This window comes from Staurois parvus, unplaced genomic scaffold (assembly GCF_062004578.1).
Source record: "Staurois parvus isolate SC_StPar_1 unplaced genomic scaffold, SC_StPar_1.0 ptg000176l, whole genome shotgun sequence".
Taxonomy (NCBI): Eukaryota; Metazoa; Chordata; class Amphibia; order Anura; family Ranidae; genus Staurois; species Staurois parvus.
The window spans coordinates 1,492,539-1,511,315 of record NW_028317972.1 but is presented as its reverse complement, the minus strand read 5'-3'; the positions used below and the strand labels follow the sequence as shown (position 1 = coordinate 1,511,315).

At 43.2% G+C, this 18,777-nt stretch overlaps 1 protein-coding gene across 3 annotated transcripts in view; it reads left to right on the top strand.

Moving 5' to 3' along the window:
* Positions 1 to 5,313: 5,313 nt before the first annotated feature.
* Positions 5,314 to 18,777, top strand: part of SNAPC4 (small nuclear RNA activating complex polypeptide 4) — an 88,185-nt gene continuing 74,721 nt past the window's right edge. For 2 of the 3 annotated variants that reach the window (XM_089677034.1, XM_089677033.1), the window contains exons 1-4: positions 5,314 to 5,393; positions 5,538 to 5,672; positions 15,618 to 15,655; positions 17,304 to 17,435. In XM_089677034.1, the coding sequence (XP_089533160.1) occupies positions 5,387 to 5,393; positions 5,538 to 5,672; positions 15,618 to 15,655; positions 17,304 to 17,435 (312 nt within the window). In that variant the 5' untranslated portion in view covers positions 5,314 to 5,386. Of the gene's footprint in view, positions 5,394 to 5,537; positions 5,673 to 15,617; positions 15,656 to 17,303; positions 17,436 to 18,777 lie in introns of those variants that run through there. The other variant, XM_089677036.1, reaches the window with a different exon arrangement.

The following is an 18,777-nucleotide window of genomic DNA, read 5'->3' as shown; positions in this document are numbered from 1 at the left end:
GTTTGATCCCCTATCATTCAGCAGGATTTCTAGCTACCAGGTGTCTTTCATACAGGTAACAAGCTGAGATTAGAAGCAGTCTCTTAAAGGGAGTACTGCTAATCTCATTTTGTTATCTGTATAATAGACACCTGTCCACAGGAGCAATCAAACAATCAGATTCCAAACTCTCCACCATGGCAAACACCAAAGAGCTGTCCAAGGATGTCAGACCTGCACAAGGCTGGACTGGGCTACCAAACTATTGCCAAGCAGCTTGGTGAGAAGGTGACAACAGTTGGTGCAATCATTCTCAAATGGAAGAAACACAAAACAACTGCCAATCTTCCTAGGTCTGGTGCACCATGCAAGATCTCATCCTGTGGAGTGTCAATGATCATGAGAACAGTGAGGAATCATCCGAGAACTACACATGAGGATCTTGTCAATGATCTCCAGGCAGCTGGGACCACAGTGACCAAGAAAACAATTGGTAACACACTACGCCAACAGGGATTGAAATCCTGCAGTGCCCGCAAGGTCCCTCTGCTCAAGAAAGCACATGTCCAGGCCCGTCTGAAGTTTGCCACTCAAGATCTGAATGATGCAGAGGAGGACTGGTTGAAGGTGTCAGATGAGACCAAAACTGAGCTCTTTGGCATTAAACTCAACTCGTCGGGTTTGGAGGAGAAGGAATGCTACCTATGACCCCAAGAACACCATCCCAACTGTCAAACATGGTGGTGGAAACATTCTGTTTTGAGGTTGGTTTTCTGCTAAAGGGACAGGACAAATGCATTGCATCAAAGGGACGATGTACAGGGCAATCAAATCTTGGGTGAGAACCTTCTTCCCTCAGCCAAGGCATTGAAAATTGGTCGTGGATGGGTGTTCCAGCATGACAATGACCCAAAACACATGGCCAAGGCAACAAAAGAGTGGCTCAAGAAGAAGCACATTAAGGTCCTGGAGTGGCCTAGCCAGTCTTCAGACCTTAATCTGATTGAAAATCTGTGGAGGGAGCTGAAAGTTCGAATTGTCAAACATCAGCCACCAAACCTTAAGGACTTGGAGAGTGTCTGCCAAGAGTAGTGGGCCAAAATCCCTCCTGAGATGTGTGCAAACCTGATGGCCAACTACAGGAAATGTCTGACCACTGTGATTGCCAAGGAGGGATTTGCCACCAAGTTCTAAGTCATGTTTTTTGAAGAAGATCAAATACTTATTCCCCTCATAAACATGCAAATCAGTGCATAATTTGTTAGACATGCATTTCTTTTGAATTTTTTGTTGCTATTCTGTCTCTCAGTGTTACAATACACCTACCATTCGATTTTTAGACTGATCAGTTCTTTGTGAGTGGGCAAACATTCAAAATCAGCAGGGGATCAAATACTTATTTCCTTCACTGTATAATCTGTTATAGTAGCCCATAAGTTTTGCTACACAACAGAACAATATGAAATGTGCATTCATAAAAAATAGATAACTCAATAAATAGTCCAAATGGATGAGAAGGAATTCCTTAATCAAATATCTTTCAGTACAAAGAGTGCTCCGTGGAATAAAAACTGCACCCACAATTAGTATGAACCGCAGTAATAAATAAAGTGAAGTGACATCCCAATGTGGAAATAAGACATCCGTGAAATCCTTCACCACTATGCACTTACCAGAACTTAAGTAAAACAGGCTTGTAGTAAAATCCTCCAAGGTATGCATATCTCCTCCGCAAAAGGGCTGGTACGTGATCTTTCAGTGATGTGTCCTAAAAAGGAGAGCTCACCACACAGAGCCCAAGATGGAGGTATATATAGTGTTGCATTTTATTGACTTAGTTAAAAAAGTATAATCCACATGGAACAAAGTAAACAAGCGATCACACTTACAGAGATGGCTGCTGGAGCAACAACATGGACTCAGCGGCGTGACGTCAACACGTAGGCTCTGCTGACGTGTTTCGTGCATGCCTCCTCCCTGGTCCCTTTGAGAATGTGTGGGTATCTAATTAGCCATGGCAGCAATTCATTGGTGTCAGGGTTTTTGGAGGTCAGGTGAGAAACATTCAAATAATATAATCTACTGTTCAAGGGGGAGGTGTCATTTACAGGTGTACTTGTACTCACAAAAAATACTGACCAGTAATGCAGATTTTTTAAATGATATTTGTCACTGATGGTGTCAAGTATTTGTCAAGTGATGGTGCTAGTTTAATCGTATTTAGGGACCTGTGTGTGCATTCAGATCAGTTAAAAAAAACACCTGAAGTCCTAAAATTGTGGCATTTTTGGCACCCCTCTGTAAAAGCCCTAATTCATCAAGAAGATTGTAATTACTGAAATAAGGGCCCATGGAAAAACGCAAGTAACTGTAATGACAGACTGAAAACAATAGTTTTCTATGTGTCATGTTCAAACCAGAACACTGTGGGGCTGATTTACTAAAACTGTAGAGTTTAGAATCTGGTGCAGCTCTGCAAAGAAACCAATCAGCTTCCAGATTTTATCATCAAAGCTCAATTAAACAAGATGAAGTTAGAAGCTGATTGGCTACCATGCACTGCTGCACTAGACTTTGCACTCTCCAGTTTCAGTATATCAGCCCCAGTGTCTCATTGCGTTCTAGAGCAGTGCGATATTATGTAACATGTTTGTATAATATTGCTCCACTTACCACTGCACACTTTGCACACTACACATAAAATTTTGTCAAAAAAGCTGTGAGCTGTGCAATAAAACATGCACCGCCCCTTGAATGCTGTACCGGCAGCAGTGTTTGTGAATGGACCTTTAGGGCTGGTTCACACTATAGAAATACAGTCCAGATGTGTTCCAGGAAGTTTTTTTTATGTATTCCAGTTATTTTTCTCCCCTCTCTTATTTATTATTATTACAGGCACTTATATAGCGCCATCAATTTACACAGAACTTTACATATATATTGTACATTCATGTCAGTCTCTAACACTCAGTGTGTACAATCCAAAGTCCCTAACTTGCATTCATATACATACTAAGGCCAATTTAGACAGGATCCAATTAACCTACCAGCATGTTTTTGGAGTGTGGGAGGAAACTGGAGTACCTGGAGGAAACCCACGCAGGCACAGAGAGAACATGCAGACTCCAGGCAGGTGGTGCTGTGGTCAGGATTCGAAGCAATGACCCTATTACTGCCAAGCGGAAGTGCTAACCGTTTAGCCACTGTGCTGCCTCTTTTTTTTCCTTCAATTTAAATAGGAACATGTGTTTTCCAGTGCATTTTTTATGTGTTTTGGTGTGTTCTGGTGCATTTCTATGCGTTTTACTGTGTTCCATTATAGTTCTGTGCAGAAAAAATGCAGCATGTTCTACTTATTTTTTTTCTGCAACCGGAACTGGAAGCACTGATGTGAACTATGACATTGACAACCATATAACCTACTTTCTGTGCGTTTTGTATGCAGAACAAAAGCAACTGAAACACATGTAGTGTGAACTTGGCCTTAGACTAGGTTCACGCTTGTGTGGGTCCTGTGTGCCACATTTGAATGGGATGCAGTAACTGCAGGAAATGCAATGAAAAAGTCCCCAACCTTTTTTTCAAAATGCAACTGCAGCATCATGAGGTTTTGCACCACCTTGAAATGCACTGTGTTTTCTGATGCGTAGGGTGCCATTAAGGATTATTAGCACCTCAGTGCGTCTGCTAAAGAGGAGCACATTTTGCCTATGAGTTGGGGATTGTGTGCACTTAGCATATTTGTGAACCTAGACTTGGGGTTCATGCACACTGGCTGATTCTCCCGTACAGTGAAAACACGCGTGTTTTGGTGCCCGGGAAGTCCCTGGTGTTGCATGGCCCATAGAATGATTGCAGGCGGCTGTATGCAATTATGTATTGCTACTTTCGTAAAGTGGTGCATGTGCACCAGGGGCAGACTGACAACTCATGGGGTCCCCAGGCAATAGGGGATCATGGGGCCCCTGTGTCCTCGCCCACAATCAAACCACACCCAAAAAAAGCCTATGAAAGGTACCAGGGACATCTCATGGGGCCCCCTACTGACCCCGGGCCCTCGGGCAGTGCCCGAGTTCCCCAATGTTCAGTCCACCCCTGATATGCACAGATGTAAGGTCCCCTTTGCAGATTATCACCTCCAACCAGGAGCTCCCTGGCACCAACATATTCAGATGTGTTTATTCTGTACTGGAGAACGTGTGTGTGTATGATCCCTTATAACGTGTGTGTGTGTGTATGATCCCTTATAACGTGTGTGTGTGTGTATGATCCCTTATAACGTGTGTGTGTGTGTGTGTGTGTGTGTGTGTATGAGCCCTTATAACTACATAGACAATAAATACAAGTGTTATCTGAGCAGCACATCTCTAAGGGCTCATGTACACTGCAGCTCCTAAACTGACATTCAGGAGCTGTTCAGCGTTTTTTTCTCAGCAGCCCCTGGAGTCTCCGTAATGTTTTCCTATGTGTCCATGTACACATAGTTGTTTACAGGCAGTTGAGTTTACATTAGATTTTTGAACGCAACAAACTTGCGTTCAGGAGTAGATTTTACCGGCGGCTCAAGCGCCAAACACTTGTAAACGCGGTTAACCGCGTTTAGAAGTGTTTTTTTAACTGTTCCATGTCCAGATGCTGTCCAGAGCCTTTTTTCATCATCAGAAAAGCATGCAAAGCGGTTTCCATGTATTCAAATGGACCTAGCACACCAGCGCAGTCAGTTACAGGTTTCGTGTGAAGGAAAGAATGGTAGAACGTGCTGCATTATGATGGGATCCATAGTGAATACAACCAGAAAAGACAGGTCATCCCAACACATACTGCTCTCTCTGCTTCTGCTCTCTATTCCTCTCAAAGTGTCTGAAATAGTTAATTTTTTAATATTTTGCAGTGCATTCTGGGCATTTGGGAAGGTCTCCTGAGGTTATCTTTTAAAAATGCTTCTAAACGCAAACGCACATAAACGCGGTATGCAAACGTGGCTAAACTGATGTTTTTTAACCTACGTTTTCCAGCAGTCAGTTTCCATCATTCAGAAGAGTTTTCCAAACGCCCCGTTTACATGAGCATAATGCACACTGGATTAAATGTTACTGTGGTCTTCGCAGATATATAAATATTTCCTGCGTCTCCAAAAAGATTTAAAAAATAAAAGAAGTTTCACTTCCTTATATGCTATACAGCCTGTAATGTGTTTTCTCATCTGCAACGGGAGGGGGACAGCAAAAGCTGCAAGTCCTTGTGGGTAATGTATGCAGATCTGTGAAGCAGACCACACCCTCCGTCTGCACACTGCAACGTCTGCTCAGTCACATGGAGGAGGCTGGCTGAGCCTGACACTGCACTGTTATTTGCATAGGATTACCCAGAATGCATCCGTGCTGCTCAAGCAGTCACACACCAGAATATGCAAGGTAGGCCTGCTGTGAGAAAGCTTCAGTCCTCTCTCTTCAACTAACTTGCTTTAAATAGAAGCATGTGGTGTGGTGGTGTTTTTATTTTGTTTGCAACCTGTGCTTCGTATGCCAATTAATTGTGTTTTGTTATTTTTGATGCAGGCACCATGGCTGCTTTGGATCTGAAGGCAGAGAGGGAAAAAATCCAGAAGGAGATTGAAGCACTTGAGAAAAGTTTGGGTCCAAATACTGCAGCACTCAATGTGGATGTGTCGGACTCTGAGGATGATTCTGATGGTGAGTAAACTATAAATGTTTTGTTTATTTTATATTTTAAAGAAAATGACAAGAGGGTTCAGTGAAGCAGAGCAAAAAAAGGATATTTGTTTTATTCATTTATATATCATACTGTAATGCCGTACAGAGAACACCAAACCAGCAGTCTCTGCAATTTTACACTCCAATGTGCCCACCAGTCACACGCTGTTATTATACATTTATATAGCTGTCATGTATTTTGTGCTGCTGTAAGGAGAACTGTTTGCCATTTGCATCAGTTTGTGCACCAAGGGAGCTTACTCTCTAATGTATCTCTCAAAGTCACACACTGTTATACATTTATATATCTCTCACGTTGTCCGAGCTGCTGTACAAAGCGCACAGCCGCATGTAAACACACATAATCATTGTTAATCACAATGTACAACTGAAGCTGTTCGCTGTGCCTTGAATTCAGACATGCTTTTACCTGCGGCAGAACAGCAGCCCATTTGAAAGCGGTCTTATCGTTTACATCAGTGTCTGCACCAGGGGAGCTACACTCTTAATGTCCCACCTAAAGTCAGATTGTTATTACTATACATTTACTGTATATAACTGTAATACATTCTGTGCTGCTGGTACAGAGAATATTTTACCATTTATATTGACCTCTGAACCAGAGAAGCTCACACTTTAATGTTCCCACCAGGGTCACACTCTGGTATTATTATACATTTATACACCTCTAACATATTCTATGCTGCTGTACAGAGAACATTTTACAATTTACATAAGTCTGTGCACCAGAGGAGCTTACACTCTAATGCTCCTACCACAGTCACACCTTTTATTATTATTATACATTTATAAAGCTATTAACATATTGTGCAGTGTTGTACAGAGAAAGCCGAACCATTCACATCAGTCTCTGCACCAGAAGAGTTTACATTCTAATGTCCACCCACAGTCACACACTGTTATATATTTATATGGCTCTAACATATTCCGTGCAGCTGTACAGAGAACATTACCATTACATTACATCAGTTCCTCAGCCAGACAAGCTTCCACTCTATTACTTCTGTGTCATTCATATCTATGCAAAAATAACATAGGATCTGTTAGATTTATCCCCCATTCACATATAGCGAGAGAATTACTTAAACTGGTGTACCCAGATTCTTGTGCAGATGTGCATGACAGCTAATCGGCTTCTAACTTCAGGGTGTTCTATTAAGTTTTGACAAAACTTGGAAGCTGATTGGTTTCTATGCAGAGCTTTACCAGATTTTATAGTCTTCAGTTTTAGTAAATCTCCCCCCATAGTGTGGTCGTAGCCATGCAATTATAGAGGAGGTTTTATGCGCACCTTGTAGTACAGGAAGATAATTTGTTCTCTCATGAGAAGAGGTGGATTCTTAAATGCACAAAATCCAACTGGATGCTAACATTTATAGGTAATAATACCAGGGGTAGTTGATCCAGGGAATATCTGATTGCCTCCTGGGTGATCAAGAAGGATATTTATATATGGATCTTGGTTTGTGTTTTTTTTTTCCCTTCTCATGTATCGACTTTGGGTATATTATTGTGTATACAGTTGCAAGAAAAAGTATGTGAACCCCTTGATATTACGTGGAGTTTTGCATGAATTGGGCATAAAATGTGCTCTGAACGTCATCTAAGTCACAACAATAGAAGAACACAGTCTGCTGAACATAATACTACACAAACATTAGATTTCCTCCTATTGGTTGAACTACAAAGACTTGTCTTTTTTCCCCTGACTTACTATGTAAAAAGCCCATGTTGTTGGCCCTGTAGATTTTCAAATAGAAGCACCTGAAAAACATTTTTCAGGCGCTCTCATTAAGGTCTACAGGTGAAACTCGAAAAATTAGAATATCGTGCAAAAGTTCATTTATTTCAGTAATGCAACTTAAAAGGTGAAACTAATATATGAGATAGACTCATTACATGCAAAGCAAGATAGTTCAAGCCGTGATTTGTCATAATTGTGATGATTATGGCTTACAGCTCATGAAAACCTCAAATCCACAATCTCAGAAAATTAGAATATTACATGCAATCAATAAAACAAGGATTTTACATAGAACAATATCGGACCTCTGAAAAGTATAAGCATGCATATGTACTCCAGTACTTGGTTTGGGCCCCTTTTGCAGCAATTACTGCCTCAATGCAGCGTGGCATGGAAGCTATCAGCCTGTGGCACTGCTGAGGTGTTATGGAAGACCAGGATGCTTCAATAGCGGACTTCAGCTCTTCTGCATTATTCGGTCTCATGTCTCTCATCTTTCTCTTGGCAATGCCCCATAGATTCTCTATGGGGTTCAGGTCAGGCAAGTTTGCTGGCCAATCAAGCACAGTAATCCCAGGGTCATTGAACCAGGTTTTGGTGCTTTTGGCAGTGTAGGCAGGTGCCAAGTCCTGCTGGAAAATGAAGTCAGCATCCCCATAAAGCTCGTCTGTGGAAGGAAGCTTGAAGTGCTCCAAAATCTGCTGGTAGATGGCTGCGTTGACCCTGGACTTAATGAAGCACAGTGGACCAACACCAGCAGATGACATGGCTCGCCAAATCAACACAGACTGTGGAAACTTCACACGGGACTTCAGGCATCTTGCAGTGTGTGCCTCTCCATTCTTCCTCCATACTCTGACTTTGGACCACTGAGCAACAGACCATGTCTGTTTTTCTTTAGCCCAGGTAAGACGCTTCTGACGTTTTGTTGTTCAGGAGCGGCTTGACAAGAGAAATACGACATTTGAAGCCCATGTCCAGGATCCGTCTGTGTGTGGTGGCTCTTGATGCACTGACTCCAGCCTCAGTCCACTCCTTGTGAAAGTCCCCAACACTTTTGAATGGCCTTTTCCTGACAATCCTCTCCAGGCTGCGGTCATCCCTGCTGCTTGTGCACCTTTTTCTTCCACATTTTTCCCTTCCACATAACTTTCTATTAATGTGCTTTGATATAGCACTTTGGGAACATCCAACTTCTTTTGCAATTACCTTTTGAGGCTTTCCCTCCTTATGGAGGGTGTCAATGATGGTTTTCTGCACAACTGTCAGGTCAGCAGTCTTTCCCATGATTGTGATTCCTACTGAACCAGACTGAGAGACCATTTAAAGGCTCAGGAACCCTTTGCAGGTGTTATGGCTTAATTAGCTGATTAGAGTGGGACACTTTGAGCCTAGAATATTGCACCTTTTCACAATATTCTAATTTTCTGAGATTGTGGATTTGGGGTTTTCATGATCTGTAAGCCATAATCATCACAATTATGACAAATCGCGGCTTGAACGATCTTGCTTTGCATGTAATGAGTCTATCTCATATATTAGTTTCACCTTTTAAGTTACATTACTGAAATAAATTAACTTTTGCATGATATTCAAATTTTTTGAGTTTCACCTGTATATGGTCAAAAATGGGTAATTTAAGAAGCTCATGCACTTTCCTGAGCTTCACCTGAGGTGACAACTGACACAACGCTCAGTTGTGAACAGGCCCACAAAGAAAAATTGGATTCTTCATATTTCTTAACAGGTAAACGTTTATTGTATAATGCACAGCTGAACAAAAGTATCACAGCCAGTACAGCACAATTGAATTATCTGAAGTAGGCCATATGTAGGAGTCAAGTAGAGATACATCAGGTCTTAATACAATTACCCTGTATGACACTAAATTAAAAAAGACAAGTATACAACTAGAAAAGCTACAATTTCTGGGGAAATTGTGTGAAGTGTTCTTGCCTCCACCAGTAGTCTACAACTGGAGTGGGCGGAGTAACTGGGTGGAGTGGCTTGAGTAACTGTTGTGTGGTTGGAGTAACTGTGAAAAGTTTGGACTGGGCAGAGTAACTTTATGGAGTGGGCAGAGTAACTGTGTGGAGTGTTTGGAGTGAGTAAAGATAGTAAACATTACACTAACCAATTGATTGATCAAATTTAAAAAGTGCACATGGCAAGCTTGATAGAGTGAAAAATGCATTTCAACTTTTAATTAGTTATATAGCACATTTAATTGCAATGTTGTTGCCCAAAGTGCTTCACAGTTACATTAAAACATACATTTATAAAAACATTAGCAGCATTATCACCTCAAATACTCTCTACTGTAGAAAACGTATTTCCAAACCTTTAACCAGAAGCCGGCCAAACTGTCACAAATTCAAAATTAGATTTCAAATAGGGCAGAGAAGAGTGGTTAAAAACAAACTGCTCCAACTTGCTCACTTCACTGGCGGTTGCCATTTTCCAACGGCTGTAGTTTAAAAAGTATAAATCCTACACCGAAGAGCTATAAATTGTGAGAATCACAAGACCCAGACCTACATTTTGATGCATAGTATGTCTCTGAAATATTAAAGATGAAGGCACAGTCGCAGTTTAGAAATTGCCCTTCAAATTTGAGGTGTCTAGAGTAGAGTTTCATTGAATGTCAATGGGCGGCGTGAGTTGCAAACAAATGGTCATATTGTGAAAACTATCAGGACTATGGCTTAGCCATGGACATTTGTAGTGGCAGCAGGGATAGCTGAACGTTTTGATATAAGATTTGTGTAGGTGGGCTTGAAAATGAGGGAGTGATGGCAGTTTAGAAATCATGTCATGATTTTTCAGCTCCTACTCTAGTTTTGAACATTCCGCCATTCATTCCTATGGGACCAATTTTACCACAAAAACGTTGATATTTCGTGAACCATTCGGCGAAGCGTTCCACAAAGTAATAGCACACCAATCGTGAACAATCCGCACGTTTCGGTATATTACTGTCTGGTGTAAAAACTGTGGGAGGAGTTAGGGTGGTAAATTTGGCTATAATAATAAGAATATATATATGAGATAACAGTAAGTGGTCTTGCCATGCAAGAACACTTAATAAGGTTTGCATAACAGTAGATATGGCAAAGATCGCTCCTAAAGTGGCACCTATGGCGTCTAGCTAGACCCCCAAATTAGACAATTGCCCTAGTAGTGCACTCTAGGCAGGCTGTAGCTGAGATATTAGGAAATTGTGCTCTACTACTGGGAAATGACAGGGAAAAAAGTGGGGGGAGGGAGGGAGGGGAGGATACAGAAGCGAGGGCGGAAGGGGAGTTGGGAAGGGAGGGGAGAAGGGGGGCAGTAACAGGAGAGAAACTCAGGGAGGAGAAGCCATGCTAGCTACATCCCATATTTCAAATATTACACTCCGTCAGATATTCAGTTTCTACTCTCATATGTCAACTTATAAAGTGGCAGAATAGTGTTCGCTGCAGATTCCAGCTATATACTCTGGGTGGAGTGGGTTGCTTCCATTTTAGCAGTAATTCCCTGCGTGCATAATAAAGTGCGAAGAACAAAAACAGTTTCAAATATCTGGTAGTCACTATATCTTCCATAAATCCCAATAACATCAGTCATAGGTCCATCTGAAGGGACCAGTCACATAGATCATTCAGAGCATCAACCACTGACTCCCAGTACGAGTGAACAGATGAGCAAATCCACACCATATGAAAGAAGGTACCTGTAGAGGAGGGGCATCTTGTACAAAGAGGACTAACTGGTAAATGGCCGCCAACCTCTGCGGGGTGTAATAAACCCTATGCAAAAATGTATTTGAATAAATCTATCTCTAGCAGAGATCATATTAGTAACATAATAATCTATACAATCCTCCCAGTCTTCGTCATTAAGGTCAGGGATGTCACCCTTCCATCGATCAAACTGGTGGAACTGGAAGTGTATGCCACCGATAGCCGAAGATAAAGGGAAGACAGTGGTTTTCCCATCACTTTTTGATGTCAACAAACATTCCACTCTAGCTGGTTTCAATAGAACTGGTTTTGGAAATTGGGCCCTAACAGCGTGTCTCAGTTGTAGGTACCTGAAATACATAGAGGCCAATAATGCAGATTTCTCACGCATGACTGAGAAGGAAGAGAGTCTCCCATCTGTGATGACATGCTTTAGAGTCAATACACCTCTGGATGCCCAAATCTGGGGATCTGGAAGGTGTGAAAGGTGTTGTAGCTGTGGATTACCCCAGAGGGGGATGTGGGGTAGTATTTAGCGTCCTCCCTATAAACCTCTCACTATAAGCCTGCACCCAAACTCTGAGAGTGGAACACATCAGTTCCATAACCAAGGGGTCGGCCCTGGGTGTGCGATAGACCAAGTTAGTCAATGTGACATAGAACTCCAGTAGAGCAGCTTCCATGGTAATTGCTGGATTGTGTTTAGGTTAACTGAACTACCAATGAACCATAACTAGTACAGCTGCCCAGTAGTAAAAAATTTTGGCAGGGCCAGACCCCCTTGAGAGTGGGGCATTTGAAGTGTATTCTGTGCCAATCTGGGAATCTTCCCAGCATATACAAAGGAAACCACCCTTCTGTCCAGCTTCCCAAAGAAAGCCCTAGGTATGGGCATCGGAGTGTTTCTAAAAAAAAAACAGAGGAATTTCAGTACATAGACCATTTTCAACAAATTCACTCTGCCCACTGGCGTCAAAGGTAAACTACGCCAGGCATGACATTTGCGGTAAATTGGGAAAGCAAAGGAGTAATATTGTCTTCTAAGTAGGCCACCAGTCTACCCCGAATCTTCACACCCAGGTATATTGTACAAACTATTTTACCCACTGTGGGGGCATGTGTGTCTCTCCTCCCGAGTCCCAAAGATGAAGGGAAAAGAGAACTGATTTTTCCCAGTTGACGCAGGTGCCAGAATAGTGACCAAACAGATCTATGATGTCCAACGCAGTGCGTAAGGAGGAGTCCGCATCATGTAGGAACAATAGAAATCATCTGTATAGAGGGAAATCTTTTAATGCAATGGTCCAACCAGAATTCCCTTCACCCTGGGGTCCTGGCAGAGGAGGATCGCCAGAGTTTCCAAAGCCAGGGCAAAAAAAGGCCTGGGGAGAGCGTGCAATTTTGTCTCGTCCCTCGATGTAGGGTGAAGGGGCAGACAGCACCCCATTAAACCGCACTCTAGCAATTGGGTTGTGGTACAGTTGTTTCAGCCACGCAATAAAATTAGGACCGACCCCAAAACACTCTAGCACCCTCCATAAGTAATCCCACACTACTGAAGCAAACACTTTTTCAGCATCAAGAGAGGCGACCACCCCTGGAGAGCCTTCAGTTGCTATAGAAATATCTGTGAACAGTCGCCTAATGTTAACTTCGATGCCTTTTCCCAGCATAAACCCAGACTGATCTGGATGCAAAAGGTGAGTCAGAATCTTTGTAAGCAGCTTATGTCCACGTTCAGCAACGAAATGGGACTGTAAGATGGACAGCGTTCTGGGTCCTTATCTGTCTTAAGCACCACTACTATCACTGTCTGACATTGTAGGAGGAAGGGACCCAGTCCATAATGAGTTCTCAAGCATAGCATGAAAACAGGATGCTAACTCATCCACATATGTTTTATAGGATTCATTGGGTTACCTGTTCGGGCAAGGGGTTTTCCCGGCTTGGAGGGAGGAAATAGCCAGTTGGACTTCCTTCAATGCAATGGGGGAGTCCAAACAATCCCTATGAGTGGAAGTCAATATTAGGAAGTTTATCTCTGAGAGGTAGGAACTAAGTTCATCAGGAGAATACGCAACCTTTTGAAGCATACAGGCCTTCATAAAAGGAAGCAGAGCAGTCTGTAATATCCTTACACTGTCAGAACCTCCCCAGAGGGGGCGACTATGCGTGAGACACTCATAGCAGGGGATTGTTCACAGGCAAGGCAAGCCAAGCTAAAAGCCTACCATTTTGTTCACCTTGTTCAAAAATCCTTCAGGACTGCTGGAGCAGCTTCTTTTTTATTTAGGAACTATGTAAAGGGAGAACCTTCCTAGTCAATCCCTGCAGTCTACTATATACCTGAAGGTCTTTAGTCAGAATGTATTGTTGCTCCAGGCTAGAGGCTTCAGCCTTCACCACAGTTAAGTCAGCTTTTAAATCTCTAGGAACCTGATGTATAAGCGTTTGATATTGTCCTCTACTAAAAGCTTAAAAGGCACCGCTGTGTCGGGGTTGATGCTCCATTGTGTCTAGCTGCTGTTGAAAGCCAAGATCTACCTGAGGATCAGAAATCCAAAATCTGATAAGTCTCCACAATTTGTCCTGGGAGTTTTGGGACAGTGAAATCTGCAGTAATACAGGAGCATGGTCAGAAATTTCCCTAAGCAATATGTCTGCCTGTTGAACCCTGGAAAGGACCCCTCACATAGGACAAATGAATGAATGATGCGGCCATGTGGGCGTAGACCCACATAGTCTCGCTGTTTTTAAATTCTGACAGCGGGTACAGGAGAGGATCCCTGCCCGCTGTCACAGGGAGGGGGGAGGGCTCAGGAGGAGAAGGAGGCAGGAGTGGGAACTTGTTCCACCTTGGATACGGGTGGAACTTATGAACTTATCCTTTAATTGTGGGAGAATGAAAAAAAGTAAAAATGCAAACTCCATGCATATAATATCCTTTGTGGGATTCAAACACATGACCCCTGTTACGGATCCGCCAGGTGGCACCTCTGGCAGCCCACTAGGCGGAATCACCCGGAGCGTGGGGTCTAAGTCCCGGTCTGCGTTTTCACCAGGGCCCCTGATGGTGGGGATGGACTTGGAGCAGAACCGGGACCAGGTCACGACCTCCGAGCAATACCACCCGTGGCAGAGGGAGCCTCCGTGGATAGAAGTAGGACAGAGTAGAGTCAGATGTGAGGAGGCCGGCAGGACCTGGCAGGATAAACCGGCGGTTGTCACCGTGGGAAATGGCGTGGTACCGAGACAGTAGGCAGAGAGTGGTCAGGTCGCACGCTGGGTCAGTTCCGGGGTCAGTCCGCAGAATGGTCAAACAAGCCGGGGGTCAGGACAGGAGAAGGCAGCGTAGTCAGGGACAATCCGGGTCAATCACAGGGGAAGGCAGCGTAGTCAGATAATCCGGGTCAGGGCAGGAGCAGGCAGAACGTCAAACAATCCGGGTCACAATCACAGGAAACACAGGTATCAGATCAGACCTTGCGGCGATTTATGACAGTGCAGGGCATCTTTAAATATCGCGCCCTGCACTGCCATTGGCCGCCCAGGACGCGCCCCCGGGCTGTCATTGGTTGCCCGAGGCGCGCCCGCGGCTCCTACTGCTCCTGTCAGCCGCGGCCCGCCGGGATCTGGTGCCTGTGTCCCGGCGTGAGCCGCCGCTATCGCGCATGCGCCGGGGACGGAGCCGCGGCGGACCCTGACAACCCCATTGCTGAAAGGTACTGAACAAGAAGTTAGATGAAATCTTTCCAAAATTCCACCTTCGACTGTTGTCACCAGAGTGAGTCTCCCTTTTTCACCTCTTGTTCTAATGACAGTTGTAATTTTCCCGAATTATTCTCCCTTACTTTCTTTTCTGTCCTTTTTAGTATTGTGTTAAAGTAGAACTATAGGTAAAACTTTTTTTTTTTTGGATAGGGCAAGGGAGGGTTATAACCCGTGTCTGTTTTTTTGTCTTTTTTTTAAAGATTTCCCTTCAATTCCTGCCCCATAGCCAAACCGGAATTGAGAGGAAATCCCTGCAAATTAAAGGAATCCCCTGGGGACCCCTCAGGTCACCAGAACTAGTGTCCAAATTGGAAGACTTCACCTATATTACTTTTGGATTTTGTTTTACTTTTTCTTTCAATGAACAGGACAAATAGAGAAGGTGAATCTCCCTAATGGGGGCACAGACAGCAATAAAATCCGACTGGAGTTCTGATCCCTCTCCACTATATCCAAAACGAAAAAAAAAAGTTTTGCCGTTAGTAAAATAGTCTTTGCCTATACTTTAATTACCAGTTTGTATGATGTAATGTGCGTGCGCAGTGGAAGTTTTATATTTTGTTATGTGTTTTCTGTGCACAAATTAGTGATATAATTGTGAGGGTTGACTTTATTTTCACAGGAATGCATTACCTGTATTTTATTCATTTTTTTTTTTTGCAGATGATCTTGAAGAACAATTGGATGGTGATTGTCAGGCAGTAAGCTGTTTATTTTTTTTCCTACTGAGTGTTTAAATTGGTATCCTAATTGTAGGACATTATATGTATTTGATAAATAAATTAATTGATACATAAACAGTATATATAATAAAAATATGTATTCAGGAATTGCCATGGCTAAACAGGAAAATACATGTGATGTTGATTTAACATTTCTATGCCTAATATTGTGTGTTAGCTGCCAAGTAGACAAATATTGGCTTAAAGGTGGCTGCTGGAAGTGGTGGTTTTTTTTTTTTTTTTTAATTACTGGATGGAAACACAGGACAAATACCCCTCCTAAAATTATAGCATGTATTCTTTTATTTATTAGTCCTCCTGAGGTGTCTAAAGCTATTGTAGCACTACACCTGTAGCAGTTGCTGAAAATTTGGGTCCCCCTATAGTCCTGCACAGCCAGGCAACATGCATTTTCCATTCCGACTTGCATCCAGGAGACAATAACCAGTCCTTGAGCTTATTTTTTTTTTTATTAAGAGAATTTAAACTTGGATGGGGTGAGGGATGTATGGGATGCCCAAGGGAAATGGCAACTGAGAACAAGTCTCTTTTACAGCAAACATTATCTTCTGGAGAGCTAGCCAGCATCTCCTGATGTACCAACCCAGATACTTCTTTATCCAGCTGTTCAGGGTGAATCCCTGGGCAGGAGATCCAGTGTCTGTCACTTTAAAAATAAGGCAGTCCCGGGTAGCACCTAATCCAGTTTCCCACTAGAGTGCCCCTTCCCCTTACTGACCCAGGGGGTGCAAGTCTACTCACTCAGTCCTTGGTCTGCGAGATGGTGCGTTCGTGGCTACTCTCAGGCCTTCTGTGGGGCGCTCTTTCCCTGCTCCATAGATGGTTCTCGCTCTGGGGGCCGATGAAGTCCTGAGCTTTTCTCCTATTCCAACTCCACTGCCTGTAGGTGAGCCTCTTCCCATCTGGGCCCCCTCCCAGGCTCCTATTCTCCAGCCTCTCACTTATTCATCTTCTACCCGAACTCTCCTGTCACTGAGCAGGCTATTTCACTCTTAAACGCTGTCCTGAGCCCATGCCAAGCCTCCTGCTTGGGGACTGGCCAGGATGTACCACCCCAGATACTCCTGGGACACAGGAAGCAAGAAAAAAAGTCTGCAGATTCTAATCCATCTATTCTTTATATTTAATCAGACCCAGAAATACATATTTGTAAAGTTTTTAGATTTGTCTTTATAATTAACTGTACTTACTTTGAATTTTCCTCTTTAGTTTGGGTCAGAGGTCACCTAGAGTCTCACTATTGCTGCTTTTATCATATCCCTGACTTCACACTCATTGTTCTTTAATTTGACAGTGGTATGCACTCCTAGGTGCAGGGAGGCAGTTGACAGGGCAACAGCTGTCAGCCTTTAAATGACATTCTCACTTTGGCTGTCAAATGGAAGAGTCAGATGAAATCAGTAAAGCTCAATTTAGGGGAAGATATGAATCTTATAAATAAATTTGCTTGGTTATAATAATGTAAGAATAATTGTTTACATTGTGCCATGTGCTGTTCCATGTTATCAGGTGAATGTGTGTTTTAGATCAGCAATAATTCACTTAGTACTCTGCTAGCCTATTCTATCTTCCTTTGAATCTATTAAATTTTTCCTACTCCTCTTAGGATGATGTCATCTGGGAAGATGGCGGGAACTCGGCAGAGATGTGCTTGCAGATGAACCTTGTGTACCAAGCAGTAATAGAGGAGAAACTGCAAGAACTGGAATTGTTAATTGCTCAGAATAAGGAGCAGCAGGTATTGTGGGGACATTGGTGACGTCAGAGGGTTGTTTTATGGAACTTGTTTTTTTGTTTAATTTAAAGCACTTTACAGAGTATGTGGAACACCGTCAGTCTCTGGATCTGAAGGAGCATATAGCCCAATGACCACCTACAGCCATATAGACTAACATTGGGGCCAGTTTGTTCAGACACAAATTTAAATCAGAAATATTAATGTGGTTTGTGGGCATAAACAAAAACAGAATCAGGAAGAACGTACAATGCAATGCCCTTGTTGGTCTTGGACCTCCGGCGCTGTAAAGCATTAAGGCTACTCTGATGTTCAACATGTAACATGGTCACATCACCCAATTATCATTTCTGAAAACTAACAATCTCGTATTCCACTAAATGATTCGCTGTGATGATGAGCTATAAGCCAATCAACAGAGTAGTGGTTGCCAGCTGCCTCTGGATGTCCAGTTTCCCATCCGGTTGCTGCTACAATGAAGCCTTGAGTGGAAGCATTGTATTTTGTGACCGCATCCTTTTAGGGAATCTGGTACAAACTGCTGTCTGGCAGATCTAAAGAAAGGCTGGTTAGTTTTGCAAGGGCAAAGTGAATTTCCTTCATTTCCCCTTTGTCTATCACCCTGATCCCCAACCCGTGACCTTTGGAACTTTTTGTGCAGCCTATGAGAACCCTGCAGGCACTAATCTGACCTTCTCCTGCAGCATGTCTGCAGTCTCTGACCATCTTTTGTATCATGTCTGTGATAGACATCGATGACCATCTTTTATATCATGTCTGTGGTCTCTAACCATCTTTTGTATAATGTTTGCGGTCTCCTACCATCTCTTGTATCATGTCTGCAGGCTTTGACCATCTCTTGCATCATGTCTGCGGGCTTTGACCATCTCTTGTATCATGTCTGCGGGCTCTGACCATCTCTTGTATCATGTCTGCGGGCTCTGACCATCTCTTGTATCATGTCTGCGGGCTCTGACCATCTCTTGTATCATGTCTGCGGGCTCTGACCATCTCTTGTATCATGTCTGCGGGCTCTGACCATCTCTTGTATCATGTCTGCGGGCTCTGACCATCTCTTGTATCATGTCTGCGGGCTCTGACCATCTCTTGTATCATGTCTGCGGGCTCTGACCATCTCTTGTATCATGTCTGCGGGCTCTGACCATCTCTTGTATCATGTCTGCGGGCTCTGACCATCTCTTGTATCATGTCTGCGGGCTCTGACCATCTCTTGTATCATGTCTGCGGGCTCTGACCATCTCTTGTATCATGTCTGCGGGCTCTGACCATCTCTGGTATCATACCCGTGGTCTCTGACTATATCCTATTATGTGACTGCTGTCTG